Below are 17,787 nucleotides of genomic sequence, written 5' to 3'. Positions count from 1 at the left end.
TCACTGAAAATTACCTTTTTTTAAATATTGTATATATACACACACACTATAGTATCTTCTATATTTGAGAATCAGAGAATCAGAAGAGGTGCAGAGACATTACCAAAATAATTCAGCACTCAATCCTGCTTATTTGCAGGAAATAGACACAAAATGGATAACCTGCATTTCTCACAGGTTTAATGATCTATTGGTCAGGACTGACTTAACTGAGAGAGATATCCTGGGTGTGACCCTGCTTCTGGTGAATCCAGCAACCAAAATGGAAACTTGGTCAGTTCAGGGATGTAGGTCAGATAAGTTCCACTGTTTCCCAATATCCAGGGCCTGCTCTGACAATTCTGACTGTCTGAGGAAATCAGGGTGGAGATGACATGGTAATAGGGCACTCCTAAAGCCCATCTTCTGCTGTTTCTCCTATCTCAGGAATGTAGTTTCCATTCACTGACCACAGTTACAGCAGCTAGCAGAAATCACAAAAGGGTCAAGTTTTAAATAAGAGAGAAATCAGAAAAAATACTGGAAAAGGTATTTTTGTCTTCTGCTTTCCAGGAAAACATATTCCAGGTGGAAAGGAGAATTCAGATCAAGACTGCAGAATCCAGATCATCCAGGCTAAATACCCCAGTGAACAACAACCAACACAAGGGAGAAAGGGGGAAAAAGTAAGGAAAAGTCCAAACTGACTGCTGGTGTTGCAGGAGAAGCCAACTTTGTGTTCATCATATGAAAATGGTGACCACATATTTAAATAAGCAGACCAGCAAAACTGAATTTTTCTCTACTGTCGGAAATCCCTTTTCCGCACATGGAGAGCCAACCATACTGAAAGACTCTGTGGTGACAGCCTTTTCCTGATCCCCTCACTGGCCCCGTGGCCACCACTGGCACCTGCACCCCTGCACAGCAGGAACACCAGAAGGATGTGGGTCTAAGAGTCCCCTAAATGTGCTCAGCACTGGCACTGGGGCAGGACAATGCTCCTGCACAGCACAGTTTTCTCCACATCTGCTGATGCTTCTTGGAGAGCCTGAGCTCAGGGCCAAGCCTCCCCAGGCTGCAGCTAAGGAGGACAACAGGCTTAGATGAGGATGGAGTTCAGTCTCCTGAGCACAGCTCAGACACCTGAGCTCACCCACTGTGACCTTGGATAAATCATTTAATCTCTCCTTTCGGCTCCTCTCTCTGCAGAAAAAGGCCACTAACAAACACTCAGAGAGGATTTCTAAGGATTAATTAGTTATCATTTGCTGAAAGCTTGGAAGTTGGAGAGTGGTGAGTGGCAATTATTATTCTTATAACAGCGACATTTTTCCATTTTCCTATCATTAATGTTACATTTACAGTCACAGGCCATTTGCATTACACTTTATACTCCTCATGTTGTGGACTGACCCAATAAAAGGGTGGATGAGGGAGAGAGCTTAACTGCATCCCTGAAATGAATGTTTTATTTCTGACAAGCTGAGGAAAACTCACCGGACAGAATTTCTGAGGAAACGAACAGCTCCACCCTCATAGTCACATGATCTAATGTGGGAAATCTCTTTACCGTGGTCATGTTGGATCCAGTAGAGCCTTGTGTCAACCAAATCTAGTGATATGGTCTTTATTTTTTCTGTAGTTTTCAAAATATTTATCGTATCACTTCCACTGAGAGATGCTCGGTATATGCTGGAAACTGTACCATCTGAAGACAAAAATAACAGCCTGCAGGCAAGAGAGGCATGTTCAAAAAACAAAACAAAACAAAGCAAAAAACTCCACAACAAACAAACCCCACATTTTCAAAATCACATCACAGCTACACGCTCTTTACAAAGTTATTTAGTTGCTCCTGTATACAGAATTTCTCTGTATGGTACTAGAGCTACAAGTATTGCTGGTGGTACTAGAAACTAGCATTACTAGAGGTAGTAGCAATTTCCCTCAAGTAGGTCAAGCAGGAATCAGCCCAGCTTAACCACAAGGCACTTTTGTCTGTCTCTCTACTTTGTTCAGACATGCAGTCAAGGAAACTGGAATTACTTCTCAAATCTATGGGGAGCATCTGCAAATTTGAGGAAAGGCAGGTCTGATGTCCTTGCCCTAAATCCCACTGAGATGCCAAGATTCCAAAGAGTATTAGCAATGCTGCTATCATCAGAAAATTGGTTTATGTACAAATGTGTTAGGAATGGACACAAGAGTCTTAATATTAAAATAGTTACACACACCTTGAGCAGCTTTAATGCAAATCCAAAGTGGCAACAAATATATGCCCTTGCTAAACAAAATAGAAACATTTCAAATTCTTCTCAAGTTTGTTTTTTTCTTTTTTTTTTTGCAACTTTAATGTGAGAGGTTTTTGTGTAAGGGGAAATTAGCACGGGGACACCATTGTGACGATTCACACTGGTAACCCTTGAGGAGCCAGGCCTCTCATGTGAGCATGGCTCTCCATGCAAATTACTTGAAGCTGAAAGGAGCATCTCTATGAAGGCCAAAGTGCTAGTGATGCTAAGCAGCAGCAGTGAATTCAGAACGAATATTTGGAGACACTGATAAAGAAACAGGGGAAACAGCAGCAAACTGTCAGTTTTGACTATTTTTTTTTTCAGAAAATATACCAATTTTTGTTCTAAGTGTGCTGAGTCTGGAGCACAAGTGACTCCCAGCATTTGCAGGCATCATTCCCTTTGCTTCCCAATACTGCTTTCCTACCCAGAAACTTTGCTGAAAGAGGGTAGATTGAGATTGGATATAAGGAAGAAATTCTTCACTGTGAGGGTGGTGAGGCACAGGAATAGGTTGCCCAGAGAAGTTGTAGATGCCTCACCCCTGGATCTGTTCAAGGCAGATCAGATGGGAATTTGTGCAACCTGGTCTTGTGGAAGGTGTCCCTGTCCCTGGTGAGTGGGTTGGAACTAGATGACCTTTAAGGTCTCTTCTAACTCATTTCTATGATTCCATGAAACCACAGTAGTACTTTACAATTTTGGGGTCCATTGCAATGAAATTACTGATCCCTATATAATTACCTTTGCTCAGCATCAATGGTAATCCTTGTGGGACGACCAACAGCTCTCAGAAGAACTCGGCGTTTCCTCCCGTTCATGTCAGTTGCTTCTATGGTTCCTTTCTGCCTGTTGGCCCAGAGAATGTCTTGATTTATCCAGTCAATAGCAAATCCTGAAATGCCTTTGTCTATGTAACATAGTCTCTGTAAACAAGAAAAAAATGAGTTGACAAGAGGAATCCTAATGACTACTCTAAACTTGGCTTTTGTTACAGGGAATAGAAGACCCAGCTGAAACTTTCCCATTCGTTCCTTTGCCTGCTTTATTTTCTTTCAGACCTATAGCTGTTTCTTTTTCTTTCATCACTTTCATTTGGTTTTTGTGCTTACACATACCTCCTCTGAACTGAGTGACTCCCTGCAAAAGGAGAAACTGTTCTGCACAGGAAATATGCTGGATTAATATTTAGCTACAGTTTTGCATTTGGCACACCATGCAGCACCCCTGCCTGTGCTGTTACAGATGGAAGTCTCCTAACACACTGCTGCTGGGCCCTGATCCCTTAAAATCAGTAAAAATACATGAGTGAAAACTCCACAGAGGTAAATGATACTGGCAATCTCTCTCAAAGAAAACAAAACTCTCACAGCAATAAAAGTCAGCCAGAACAGCCTGTCTGCCCTTCCTAATCAGCCAGATGCAATGAACTACACAGGTTTTTTCCTGAACCAAGAATAAAGTGCTAATGGCATTTTTGCAACCATAGAAACCAATAAAAGGTTTGAGGAGAAATGAGTAGGAATCCAAGCACATTCTTCTCATAGCATTTGTGTCAGCTTGTGTTACAATAATCTTGAAGACAATGTTTAATGCCAGAGAATAATCTATAACTGATAGAAACATAAAGTCTAGACAGCATTTATTTGTTTGAATTTCCTCTCCCGCATTTTTAACTCAATCCTCTCCTGCATTCACCTGATCCACAGAAAATACTGTATGTCCTGAATGTGAATGCCAGTAAAACAGCTTGGGCTCAGGGTCAGAACCATTACAAGAGCAAAAGTAAAGTGCTAATTGATGAACAGTAAAGGCAGAATGGCACCCAAGGAGCAGGTGGCTTCCACAGAGGGCTTTACACATTAACCATGAGAATTTCAAAGAACTGATTACTTTACCTCTCGTTTTGTGCCATTCAGATTAATTCTTTGAAGTAGTCGCCTTTCAGAGTCTACCCAATACACTTTCTCTTCTATATAATGAAAATCCATAAGTGTTGATGGACCAGTATCAGAAACCAATCTTTCGTGATTTGTGCCTTCAGTGTCAATTCTAAAGATGGCATTTCCATGGCTAAAAAGCAGGAATGGTGCTGGGTCTGGTGTGGAGAAAGCAAAATGAGACAAATTAATTGATAATCATTGCATTTTTGTTGCATTACATTCTCATCAGTTGCATACTAAGTAAAGAGAAAGTTCAAGATTTAGATGTCTCATTTCTTAATAGCAACTTTCTAGGTGTATCACAGAAAACCAATTATATATAAATGGAATGGTCCTTTCACATTTGATGCTGAAAATTACGACAAAAAGCTGAGTTAGGAAACTGAAATGACAATGAAATTACCACTTATCCCAAACAACCACAGCCCAGTCAGAAGTCAGAACAACAGCTGCATGCTTGCCAGCTGAGGTTGAAAGAAGTTTGCCATGGATGTGCCTCCAAGCTGAAGATCACTTCAAACTATTGTGCTATAGCAAGAATTTATCACAGAGAGGTAGCCTGGAACCTTCCTTTAACTATCCAAAAAGAGAAATTGAAGATCCCAAGACAGGAAAAAGGAAGAAACTGGAGACTGCGGAGGTTTCTTGTGCTGCAGAAGGCTGAAGGAAAGCAAAAGATCTATACTTAAAACTCTGACAGCTCAAAAGCAACAACTTCTTCCAGACAAAATCTCTATTTGCAATGAGCAAATGGTAAGTACTCTTACATAAAATAAGTTAAAATGAAAGGTGCTCCAATTATGCCCCATACTCCAGAAAACCAATTAAGGCTGAAAGTGATGAGCAGCTAGGATGATCCCAATAGCCTTCATGCAACCTTAAAACAAGGTGATAAGTATGGAAGTACAATTGGTATGATAAAATAATTGGGGTTGATCCAGTTTTATTAAGTCCTCTTGGTTCTTTTTAGGGTATCACTAATAGAGCATGATTAAGATTGCACAAGGAACTCTAACTACAATTAAAATTGTTCAAGGAACCCTAACTACCGCTCCAAACCACAAGGGTTTTCATTTAGGCTATCTATCAGGTGCATATAGGAAAGCAGTTCTTATGTAACCAACACATTTTAACTTTCATTTTGAAAATAAACATAGGTGTATTGTTTGCTTTTTTGTTTGTTTATATATAAATATTTAATTGCAGGCATCGAGTCTATTCTTTAATTTAATTTTTAACTGAAAACTCATACAAAGCATAAATCCCATTGTGTTGATAATGTTGGAATTTTAGAACATGGTTGCCTGAAACAACAGATCCTGGCATACAAGTAGTCCTCAACCCAGCTGACTTAGAAATAAAGTTATTGATACAGATCCAACAGAATGACAGCTTTCAAACCTGTGTAATCAATTGCTGAATTATTACACAATTCCATTAATTGGGAATAGATGCCACCAAAGATGCACTACCACCAGTTTCCTTACACATATACCTTTGAAAATTAAATTGGTTTTATTGACAAGGACCACTTCTTTTTTTAACTATCTTTACTATTAGAATGAAAACCGAGTCTTTAATCTCAACTAAAAGCTCTTCTACAAAATTGAGACAGATGCTTCACCTTCATAGTTGCAAGGTTGTTTAACTCTCCTTTCAAAGCAGAGGAATGAGACAAATTTTGATTTCTTCAAGTGAAGAAAGTTCTGATGAACGCCCAAAATGTAATTTTGTCTTGTTCACAGGGAAAATGGTCAGTACACTGTTTCTATGTTAGCAGAATATTTTGTATCTCAAATTTTAAAGCTACCACCTAATTATAACTGCTGCTTACAGGATTTTAATTACTCCCTTTTCTTGCTGCTACTTGAACTGAGCAACCCCATATTTGAACAATGAACTTGCTTCATGTGAGTGTTAAATGAACATTGAAGAGTGGCCAGGCTGATTTATCTAAGGGATTTGACAGCTACTGCCTGCAGTTTTGCCAATTAGTTGACCAAGAATATTTACACACTTTGGTTTTCTCCTTTCCACTCCCTGAATTCCCTGCCAGGTACCTGTGAATGAGGGCTCTAAATGGAAAAAGAGCTGAACAAAGCCAACTTTTGCTACAGAGGCACCAGTCAGATTAAGGACTCAGTTTTATCAGTTTTATCAATTAAAACTCAGTTTTAATTACCAAGTAAACCATATCTGCACCAAAGATCTTCCTACCTTTATAACATGAGGGTATTTCACCTGGTGTATCCCCCACAGAAGGGTTTATACCTGACTTAAGGGCTCCTTATCCATCACAGGAGCTCTATCTGTCACTTCCTGCAGTTACTATGAATATTAGAAATGACATGTTAAAAACTTTATGTATTCCAATATGAAGGAAAGATTGTTCTTTGAAGGATACCTGTGCACAAATATCACTGGGAAAAAACACACTGGTTTTCACTTCAGTTCAGGAGTGGAGAGTTTGCAGAGGAACTATGGATGTTTAGGCAGGCCCACAGAAAATCCAGTTTGAGTCTTTGTGAGTTACGTGTTGCTGATAACTCTGATGATTCTACGGCCTCTATTCTAAAATAATTGTGTGGATGACAGTTTGGGAGCTCTACAGAATAATTTTGGTTATGTTCATGGTCCCAAAATCTATACACATAGGGACTCAAGTACAGTTCCCACTTCTCAGGTCAGAAACGTGCCTTGTCACATCCCATCTCTGCATCAGCAAGATGAATACTAGCCAAAAAATACTAGCCAAAAACTAGAAAAGTTGAGGTCCTGGATCAGAAGGGAGCTATGGTGTATCCCAGGCAGGAACAAAAGCCAAGCTTTCAGGAAGTCAAAGTGTAGAGGTAAGAGATGAACTTCAGAGCATTCCCACCTGAAACTCTAGATGCAATATAGAACTAAGATAATCAATAAAATCCAACTCTTTATTTTTCCCTGGGTAGCATCAGTTGAGGACAAAGTGAGGCTTAATCAAAGGCTGTAACTGTGAAATTTTCCTCTTAGAGGAGCTAAAAACTTTTAAAATTCAATGCATCTCCAGCCTTTAAAAATCAATTTATACACTCATGTCAGAGGAAGGGAGAGAAATAACTCACAGTGGCACTTGTGTTTTAATGCATGAAAACCAATGGATGAAAGCAAAAATAAGGGCATCCTGCTTCTGATCTTACAGCACTGTCCCTAGAAAACCTAAACATACTGGGAAGACACCAAGGCCAACAGACCAAAAGCAGCCAAGGTAGCAGAATATTGTGTACTGCCATGTCTTCTTGGAAGTAAGGATGGGATAAGAGAGTTTACAGTTTCAAACTGGCAGAGAGGGCAAATTGGAAGTAATTTTTAAGTTTAGTGGTTTGTTTTCATATGTTCATTCATCTTTCTACCACTATAGTTTGCATTCTTCATCATCATTCTTATGTGGTATCTGTTTTTTGCCTTGTCTCTTACCCACACAGTAGCAGGATTTTTGTCAGCAAACCAGAGAACCCCAGCCATTGACAAGTAGGGACCAGCAGGTCTGGCTCATTTTGAAAAGGAATGCTAACTGAATCTCCAAAGCCCTTTCTCAGTTATCAAAAAAGAAAATGTCCTTACCATTCACATAGCAAGACTGCTTGTCAATGCCCAAGGAGTAGCCAGGCAAACAGGAGCAGATGTACGACCCTGGAATATTGATACAGGTTTGGCCACAGGTTCCCAAACCACCTTCAAGGCACTCATCAATATCTGAAATAGGTATTTGAAAAAGATCAGGAAAATTCACCTAGCAAAGGCAGCAAAGAACAAGAATAAAATTTGATAAACTTACCCCATAATAAATTGTCACAAAATGTAAAAATTAAATGAGGGTGGCTATGCTTTCCTTCATGCGTTGGTTTCAGAATTATAGGGGGTTGGGGGGGGTAATTTATCATTGTCACATTCAGAGTGGTTTTGCAGGGTGCTGGGTTTTTATTTTGGGTTTTTTGATTGCCAAGGAAAATTACCCTTTTCCCTAGTGTCTGGGCACTGGCCTCTAATTGCTCAAACACAGGGAACAGACTTGTCTTGATTTGTGTTATTATTTGCTATGCAAATGCAGCTTGCAGCTGCTTGCTTCTGTCTTTATCCCTTTTTCAACAGTAATAATTTTGCCAACAAATTAAAAGACTTTGCAAAACAGCAAAGCAGAAAACAGATTGTCACAGCACTGAGGTCATCACTGAGCTCATTTTTGTTTGAGTCAAATCTCAAACAGACATACAAAGCACTAAAAGTCCCACTGTATTCTGACAGAAACAAGCCCAAATCAAGGCACTGAGCAAATTCATTAGAAACTAGGCTTTTAACTGGTAGGTTAGCCTAGAAGGTTTAGGAATTGAAAGACATTTGAAGTATTTATGGTGTTTTGTCAAGGCTTGAGGAAGTGACTATTAATTAAGCCCTAAACAAAGGAATCTGTTTAAAAAAAAGTCTACCACTGAGGACTGTAGTTTGTACTAAGAGGGAAAGAAATGTGCAGTACCATGGATAATTGTCCCACGAAATTGTGATAAATTTTTGTTCCTACTGAAAACAAACACATCTGATATTAACTTCCCAAGGTACTTGACATCTGACTGTACAATATGCTGGTATATTTCCTGTATATTTTCCTTCTTCAACTACTGTGTGATGGTTGCTCTAAGGAGTAGCTTTTTTCTTGCCCGTGTCTCAGCACATGCAGGAACGAAGGAATAAACATATTTTGCTTTAAAGAGAGATACATTTAAATAAGTCACTAAAGGATTTGGATTCACAACAAACTAGGTCTGGGTGTGTTATGTGAGAATTCGCTTAGTTTAAAGAACAACGCCTTGACTACGAGGAGCAGCAATTTAACCAACTCACAAAAGACTTTGAAAGAAACTTTCCCAGCAACTCAGGGAGACCCAAGCAAGCAGATCTCTGACATCCTGTGGTTCTGCAAACCACTCTTCCAAACTGCTTTAAGAAACTATGCTTAGAAAGAAGTGTTCCAAAGGGTTTCATCTGTGCCCAAGTACCAAAGGTGTTCAAAAAGAATGTCAATGCTTTTCAGCCACCTAATGTGTCTGTACCAACTAGGGAAGGCTTCCATATTGTTTACAGAGTTCTCCCACAAGTTCATGCTCCAAATAGCAGCTGAAGTAATTTGACAACGTATGAAATGTAATCAGAGCACATGCAACTGATTCTTGTTAGATTACAAAGATAAAGCAGAAGCGTTTTCAGCAATGTAATTCCATAAAGTACTCTAATTCCAACCCACAATTTTTTCCAAACAATCAGCTTTCAGGAGCATATTTTCCCACATGTACTAGGATTGTACATTCCATTCTCCACGGCATTAAAAGAGAAACTCTTCCAAATCCCCTCTAGGAAGGTTTGATGGGCTTAGAAGTGTGTTAATGTGCTACAGACACCATGGGCTCCAGGTCACCACTAAAACTAGATACTCCTGGCAAACACTGCCTGGATGCCAGTGACACCAAAGGGCTCTTTGGTGGCCCAAGGGGAAGGGCTGTGATGAGCTCAGCTCCTTGTCCAGCTGCTGTCAGAGTTAGATGTGAGCGCTGTTTGCCACTCCCTCCCTCGTGCACTGGTTATCAAATCAAGAAACTGGCTGACTAAGCTGGGCACTTGGCATGATCCAGCCCCACAGCAGGTGTGAGAATGTGTTGATAATGTGGCTCATGTTTGTCAATATACTTTATACTTGCTAAATGGGCCTGAACTTATTTCTCTGTGGAAATCATAAGTATGGGTGAAAAAGGCAACCGTGTAGATATAGGATTGCTAAAGAAGGACGTTTTTTGATTAAGCAGTGTGAAGCACAGTTGAGCTATTATTCAATCACAATAAAGAGTACATAAAACTGAGAGTTAAAAAAAAATAGGCCTGGCCTATAGATTAGACCTGAAAGACTGCTTTCTCTGAGAAGAATTTGTGTTCATAATGGACAGAAAGCTGACAAGAAAATGCAAATCACAACACAAATAAACACAGGAGAAATTAATGACTGTGAGGACAAAAAATGCTTTTACATATGGCAGTAGTCAGACTATATTGGCATGCTGTTTGTATTTCTCAGATAAAGGTTGTTAAAGGATCTTGAAAAATTAGAAAGTGTATACAACAAGAATAGAAAGCCTGATTTGAAGGTAAAGAAAAGTGCCTTTCTATGAGAAATTCAAGAGCTCAGAATGCTTAAATTATCAGAAAGAAGCTTGGAAGAAGGATTAAGCACAGCAAATTAATACCTTCACAAAGAAAATGTAGCAGATTTTCTAAAAGACACTATAATCTTTTTCAGGAACAATTTAACAAGCAGTGATAGCTGAGAACTAAAGCCAGGGAATTCAAATTCGGACATTAAATTCACATTTTAACAGGAAGGGTGAATCACTACGGGTACTAGTTACCAAGGAAAACCATGAAGGCAGTGAATATCCTAAAGTCAAGGTCAGACTGGGAAGACATCCTTTGCCAAACACAGGTTACTGAGCAACAGACCAAGGTAAAAGGACAATGGCCCTTTATTTCCAGGGGTGATTCTCCAGGTTTATATGAGTATACGAAACTGACTGTCCAAGAATGAGAACATTGATTGGTCAGGGTGCAGGAATTTACACTCTTTTCTCAGTAAAAGTACTTTAAGAAAAGATTTCAGGGTTATCAGCCTGCCCATTTTCATCACCACCAAAATTCACACAGTAAAAGCAAATCCCACACATACTGAAAAGCAAGCCGTGGCTCCAGCTGCAGACTGGCTCTCGAGCAAGGAGAATTTCCCAATAACAGAGCAGGGGCCCAGGACCACAGGCAGCTCAGCCATTGGACAGTGCCCTTCCAGTGGTGAGCAGGAAGAGCCAAGAGACACTGTTATTGTGAAACAGGCCACAGCACTGCCAATGTTTGGCTTTTATGGCTTTAACAATGGAAGGGCATCCTATGCTTAACACCCTCTCTTCATTGCTTAAAGTACAAAAAAAAAAAAATCCAGGCAAAAAACCCAAATCAAACCAACCAATCAAGCAATCAAACCACCAACCCCAAAGTAAAATAAACCAAAAAAATCTGGTTTCTAAGGTTTAGGAGAACTCAATCAGAAAAACATCCATCAGGTGTAACTAGCAGTGCCTTCATCTGCACTTTTAGTGCCAAAGGAAAGCATGGAGTTGCATCCTGTTGAAGCTGTTTTACGTGTCCTGGCAACCACATCCCCCAGTGGGAACTTTACCCTGTGAAAGAAATCGGCTTAGTGAACACAAAAGCTGTCTGCAGTGCCCTGACAGCCAGCCCTGAAAGGAAGAATGAGGTTCTGCTTAGTTCTCAAAGACTTCTTTATGCAAAAAATGCCTTGAGAATCAGCAAAAACGATGAATCATGTCATCACGATGTTGGCAGCTCTCAAAGACTTTGCATACAAATATACTACTTTATTGAGAGTCCTGAGAAAGGCTCTGCTTGCAGAAGGTTGAAGCATTAGTATGCCTGGCAGGGACACAGAGAAACCACAGTGAGCCAGAACTTGAATTTCACTATGGCCCTAAATTCATACATTATATACATGAAGTATACATACAGATACATACACTCAAATAACCTCATGCCAATCTAGCTCCTGGTGAGTTGGACTCATGATTAATTCAATCAGCTGTGCCCAACCACCACCATAATCTTTTCGACAAGGCTGAATATGAAATTTCATCTAGGTGACAAAGAAAGAAACCCATCACTTTTATCTATTGTGTTTAAAGCATCCAGCTCAAAGAACAGAAGATAGCTAGAAATGGAAGAAGACACTCCAGCTATCAGCAGCTCAAAATGAAACAGATGATGCACAGTTCAGTATATTTTATCTCCAATTTTAAATGAGGCCTAAAATTTGAGAGAGTAGAGGTTGTGAAATGCTCATGTACCATGGTTAGAAATACAATATGAACACAATGAGGGCATTACAACTCCTGGTGTCTTCCAGGCCAGAGATGACCATGTCACAGGTATGACACCAAGAGAGAACATATGATTTATCAAGTATAAAAGCAAATCAAATTTATAATTTAAATAAAATTTAGAAAAGAGTTGCAGATATCTTGTAGAGAAAGGACAAAAAGATCCCCAGGAACAACATCATCTCTTTTTTTTCCCCTTTCTGGACTCCGATCTCAAGTGTTTTGTCACTAGAATGCAAAAAAATTCTACCCTTGAAATCAATTTTATATGAAATAAAGTCTATGTGTAAATTAGTAGCTACAAAACAGACCTCTGCTTCCTGGATCATGCAATTTCCAACATATTATTGCTGGCTTGCCTTTCAAAGATGGAGGCCATGAAGCATCATCAAATACTGTCATCCAGCTCCCTTTAAAATCAGATTTCAAATTAGATACTAAAAAGTAGTCAGGTTTTTTTTATAACAAAATACAAAATTAGTAACTGTTATTTTACAATGAGTTTTTTAATATTAGTTACTGGCTCAGGAATCTGCCCCTTAGACCTCTTTAGTACTAGGCATCATGTGATGGGTGATGCCATTTCTGTCTTTTCTTGTAACATATTTGCCTCCTTCCTATTTTGATCCAAGTTTTCACAGCTGAGGATAGTATTTCTCCACGTTCAGCTGGGTCCAGCTGAATGTGAATCTTCTTATGAATTGGTCTGTGGTTCAGACTCATGTTCAAGAATTCCTGACTACTATTTGGTAAAAATATTTACAAGCTCCTTTTTCCACATCAGTAAAATAAGAAGTAAGCTATCTGGAAGACTGCTACTGAAAACAAGGAAGAAACACACCTCCACTGCAGCTCTTCTGAAATACAGAGGGAAGCACAGGCATCTTATCGGGTTTATCCCTGTCATGACAGGGGTAGGGAGCAGTTGCCCATTTCATTGGCTCTTACTGCTCCTTATGAGATGCTTGCAAAGAAAGAAAGGAGAGTTAAAAATGTTTTGGCATTTCATATTTCTCAGAATACACACAAGAAGTTTTAACAGTATGTCTTTAGAAATATGGACAAGTGAAGACAGGATTTAGATAATTAAGGGGAATTCAAAGATGTAAATCAAAGACTAATAACTTTATGTTCCTCATCTCAGTGGTAGGAGAGAGGTGAACAGGAAGAAAGAAAAGAGTAAAGCTTGACACGCAGAAGGAAGCATGTGACCAAAAGAGGTGACCTAGATAGCTGCAGTTGTCACCTTCTAATTGCAGGCTGTAGCTCTGTAGGAATGAGCAGCATGTTAGCCCTGTAGAATTGACAAGGGCTCAGCAGTTAATGTCAGAATTTGGTAGAGATGTGCTGAGTTTAAAAACCTAGGATCAGTTAAAACCTCAATGTATGGGTCTTGTTTTGCCTTCTTCCAAGACTTTTTTACAATACTGTTTGGTATATTAAAAATTATTATCTTTCTTCATTTTTCAAACTTACACAGTATTTAAAGTCAGCCCTGAAACCAAAGTACACTTCCAGTCTTGCAGTATCCAGAAGATAATATATTTACCTAGGGTAGCCCAAGACTAACAGACATTAATATCTACTCTAAAATTGATAATGCAAGAGGCTGCTCTAGGGCCTTCTTCAGACAAACATGGAAAACTTTTTCAGTCTTGAGTAGGGAAAGCATCTATGCACCATGAGAGAATAAAAAATACTGTTATTAATGTGGTGTTTCAGGAGGGCACAAGGCAACTGATTCTAGCGGGCGTAGGCCCATCCTCTGGTACACCCTGTTGTGCTTACATTGTCAAATATGTTACAAATCAAAGCCCTCCTGAGACCAACTATGCACGTGGCTTTTTCCTTGTAGCAATAATAGTTCCTCTGTAGGCCAGACTATTTTTTTTCAGAGGTAGAAGGTTCTATGTTTCCACTGGAGTCTACAAAACAGGAGTTATTGAAGGCAACTGATCCACAGTCCTTATAGCATCTCAAAATAAGCTATTAATTCAAGACAGCATGTCAAAAATTGCAGAAGTGCTTACAATTCTACCATAACTTGTCAATATATTGATGCATTCATTCATCAGACTAGTTTAGCTCTGACCTTGTGATCTCTTCTCCCAAACTTTCTTTCCTATAAGCTTTGCAGTTTTGGGACTAACAGTGCCTCAGAAAAGTCCCTTCTCTCTTGCCATAACAAGTCAGGATTCAAATAATCCCTCTTAAAATAACTGTATAAAATTATGTGAGACATTTAGGGTTAGATTTCATTATATTTCCACAGGATGAGGAAGTCTTTGATCTTTGAATATCTATAGAAATAAAAGGAACTAATTAAGGAGTGAGCTATTTAGCAATGGAAGAAGATGACCCAGACCTTCGTCTTCAGCCTCCGTGTGGAAACCAGATCTAGAAAAGCCTACACACATTCCTGCAAGTATCACTTGTAGCAGCTCACTAACAAAGAGCAGACACCTTCTCAATTCAGGAGAACCCTTATGGCTGGCAGGTTGCCACCACAGCCTCAGAGGATGAAGACCATTTTGCAATCGGTGTATCTATTACAGCTTGCCAAGAATGGTGGCCAAGCCACGATTCAGCTTGCTGTCATTGTTCACAGTGCAGTGGTATGAATCGCATCTCCCACTCACCACTTTTAACCCCAGTATTACCTTCAAAGCCTGCCTCCAGCTTCCTGCCACTTGCTTCCACTGCACCCTCTGTCTCACATCATTACTGAACTAGAATATCACGCATCCGGTCTTCTGCTCACAGCACCAGTCATGTGTCCAGGACACAGAGGAAAGAGAAAGGGAAATCCCTAACACCAAAGCATCCTGCAGTCTTACATTTCATGTCAAAATTTCACCTTTCCTTAATCCCCTGCAATCCAGTGGCCTGTAATTGAAAAATTGCCGTAATGCTTCTCATTTTTCACTTGCTCTGTGTCACATGGAATTGCTCAGAGTATGTCACAGTAACATCAACTCTTATGCAGGATACTTCTTCTGCTGATATTTCTTGAAGAGCTTGCTGAGCTACCAGCCAATCTGTTTCAGTGCTTTATCTAGAGTTCTTCATTCATACAGCAGCTAATTTTCAACAGAAGAGACTTTATGCAGAGCTGGTTATGTCTTCATTAATGGAAGAGCAATATGCATCAATGTGCAAAATATGTCCACTGGGAAAAAAAAGCCTTTGCAGCCTTTTGCATATTAATATTTAGAGTGGGGTTTTTAACTCATTGAACAGTAGCCAAGCAATTCCCTTCATCTCAGTAGGATTCTCCCATTATACACAAGCTCTTAACTGGGAAACCCAGTAATGCAGAAGCCATAGATAATGGACATCCTAAAGAGCTCTTGGAAGCTAAGTACATGCTAGCAAATGGTATGGATCTATGGGAAAGGCTGTGTAAACAGCAGCAGCTGCTAAGGATATGGCACACCCACTGCATGTATCTCAGCCTGAACTTACAGTACCAGGCCTAGGCTGGTCCCATGGACCAAATGGCCACCAAGAGCAAAAAGAGGGAAGATGATTCCTACAGGGACACCCTCTGGTTTAAGTTTGCCTAAAGGGAGTTCAGTCTGTGCACTTTGAGAGTGCTTTTCTACATGAAGCAAACGTAGTAGGAGGTAGCAATATGGAGATTAATTTCAGAGGTGTGCTTTTCCCTTGAACTGAAGCATCAGGGTAGGAGCACTCTTGGTGTGTTTGGCTCTCAGATAAACCTTCAGTCAGGTTTACAATTTGTACACAAAAAATGCCCAGCTCCTCCCCCCTCAATTTGACAGCATTTAACATGCAGGCTTCTATTTTGTGCTTATGAGATGAAATGTCTTGGCAGAAAGCACAGAGGAAGCACCTGTTACTGCATCACTAGAGTCATGACAAGAACTGAGTCAGAGCTTCTGAAGCCCGAGGAATCTAAGGCAAAAGCATTACCTCCAAGTATCAGGAGCTGCTTGAATCCTTTCAGTACATTTCCTCATTTCCTAACTGCAAAGTTCACAATTTAATTGGCTCTGGATTTCTTGAAAAAATTGGACCTCGCGGTAGCAATGGAGGAAGAAGGGTTCTGTCATCCTTTGTCTTACACTTTCTAAAAGATTGGAACCTGCATTTTACGTGCTCCAAATCACTGGAGATGTTACAGGAATGTTAGCATTGCACATTTCTCCCAGACCTCCCTAGCACAGTATTAAACAACCTGCTATTCATGTACTGTATGAGATGCATTATTAGCATGAGCTCACCCATGTAGATGTAATAATGAGCATAGAAAAAAATAGCTTTTAAAGTTATCTAGCCCACATCTAAATGCACACTAATACATAATAATTGAAACACTCTTCATATATGCACACAGAAATAAAAAATACACCTATACTCAAAATTTTCATATATTGAAGCATGAATACATGCATGCTCATGTACTGAAACTATGGAGACACTAAAGCCATGGTAGAGAACAGTTCATATCTCTCAATGATCATATGAAAACCTATTCTGCTTTCTGATAGTTAAACAGACAGTGCTGATTTCTGAAAAAAAAAAAAAAAAACCAGTTCTGTACATTTGAAATGCAACAGGAATTGAGAAGCCGATTTATCAGTTCTGCCAGTACAACACACAAGCAATCTGTAAAAAAGCTTTTCAAAAATTTTAAAGCCAAATTAAGAGAATATAAATGCAGTTTTCTTAATGTGGAAACACTTCTTAATGTTCAGCAACTTACCTACACAAGCAGAGTTTTCAGGCTTTAGTCTGTATCCATTAGGACAGTTCCAGTGCTGCAGAGCTGAGAGGCTGACAAAACCAATTTTAAAAACCACTGGCAAAAAAGCAACAAGGAAGAGAAACATAATCTTGAGGGGGTTTTTGAGCTGTCACTAGAGAAAAACTAGCTTGTACTCAGTCATATCCAGGACAAGATGAGCATGTGTAATCCCAAAAGTTTTCTGCAATCTGTCACTTTAGACTCAGGCATCTTATCACAATTTCAAGTTTTATCTTTGCCTTGCTTTTCCTGTCACTTTAGACCTTACTGCGTCTGACTACAACCTTGAAGAAATTCCTGGGAGATTTCTTCCCCACACACATCAGGGCTTTTTTCTCTCGCTCTTTCGTTTCTTTTTTTTCTCTTTTGGAAGCCAAGTATGAAATGCCTGACACTCTTGCCACAAATTTAACACAGTTCAAAAGCCATGCTCGCAAGGATCACTTCAAATTTCCTTGCAACAATGCTGCTGTTTAAATCTTTAAAGCAGAGAATTCAGAAAGCTCTTCAGCACAGCTCTCAGTGGAGTGCAGGGAGCAAAATCTCCAGGTACCGTCCTTCTCCGACCCGCAGTTGTTTTTTACATCCAGACTTGGATGGACTCCTCTTTTCTTTTTAAAGCTCTGCTTGCCCCACCTCTTCTCTTTTTAGTACCACTTGAGTGAACCCTGTGTTTGCACATAGTAATGTGGTCAGTTCCTTACTACAGGGAACTGAGCCAGCATGCAGATATCCAGCCACCCATATTAAATACAGTCTCTTTAGAAAAGCAACGCCTCCTGCTCGAGAAGTACCTGCAGCTTGCCAGTTAAGTTTTTTCCACAGAGATTGTAGGC

The 17,787-nt window shown here is 39.7% G+C and overlaps 1 protein-coding gene across 2 annotated transcripts in view; it reads right to left on the bottom strand.

Moving 5' to 3' along the window:
* EGF (epidermal growth factor) overlaps positions 1–17,518 on the bottom strand; it is a 58,199-nt gene extending 40,681 nt beyond the window's left edge. For both annotated transcript variants that reach the window (XM_064710960.1, XM_064710961.1), the window contains exons 1-5: positions 16,910–17,518; positions 7,820–7,951; positions 4,175–4,374; positions 3,021–3,202; positions 1,480–1,710 (exon numbers count right to left, since the gene is read on the bottom strand). In XM_064710960.1, coding sequence (XP_064567030.1) covers positions 1,480–1,710; positions 3,021–3,202; positions 4,175–4,374; positions 7,820–7,951; positions 16,910–17,036 — 872 coding nt within the window. In that variant the 5' untranslated portion in view covers positions 17,037–17,518. The remainder of the gene's footprint in view (positions 1–1,479; positions 1,711–3,020; positions 3,203–4,174; positions 4,375–7,819; positions 7,952–16,909) is intronic.
* Positions 17,519–17,787: the final 269 nt, after the last annotated feature.

Source organism: Zonotrichia leucophrys, chromosome 4, assembly GCF_028769735.1.
Source record: "Zonotrichia leucophrys gambelii isolate GWCS_2022_RI chromosome 4, RI_Zleu_2.0, whole genome shotgun sequence".
NCBI classification, from domain to species: Eukaryota; Metazoa; Chordata; class Aves; order Passeriformes; family Passerellidae; genus Zonotrichia; species Zonotrichia leucophrys.
This window is presented reverse-complemented; position numbering and strand designations above follow the sequence as displayed.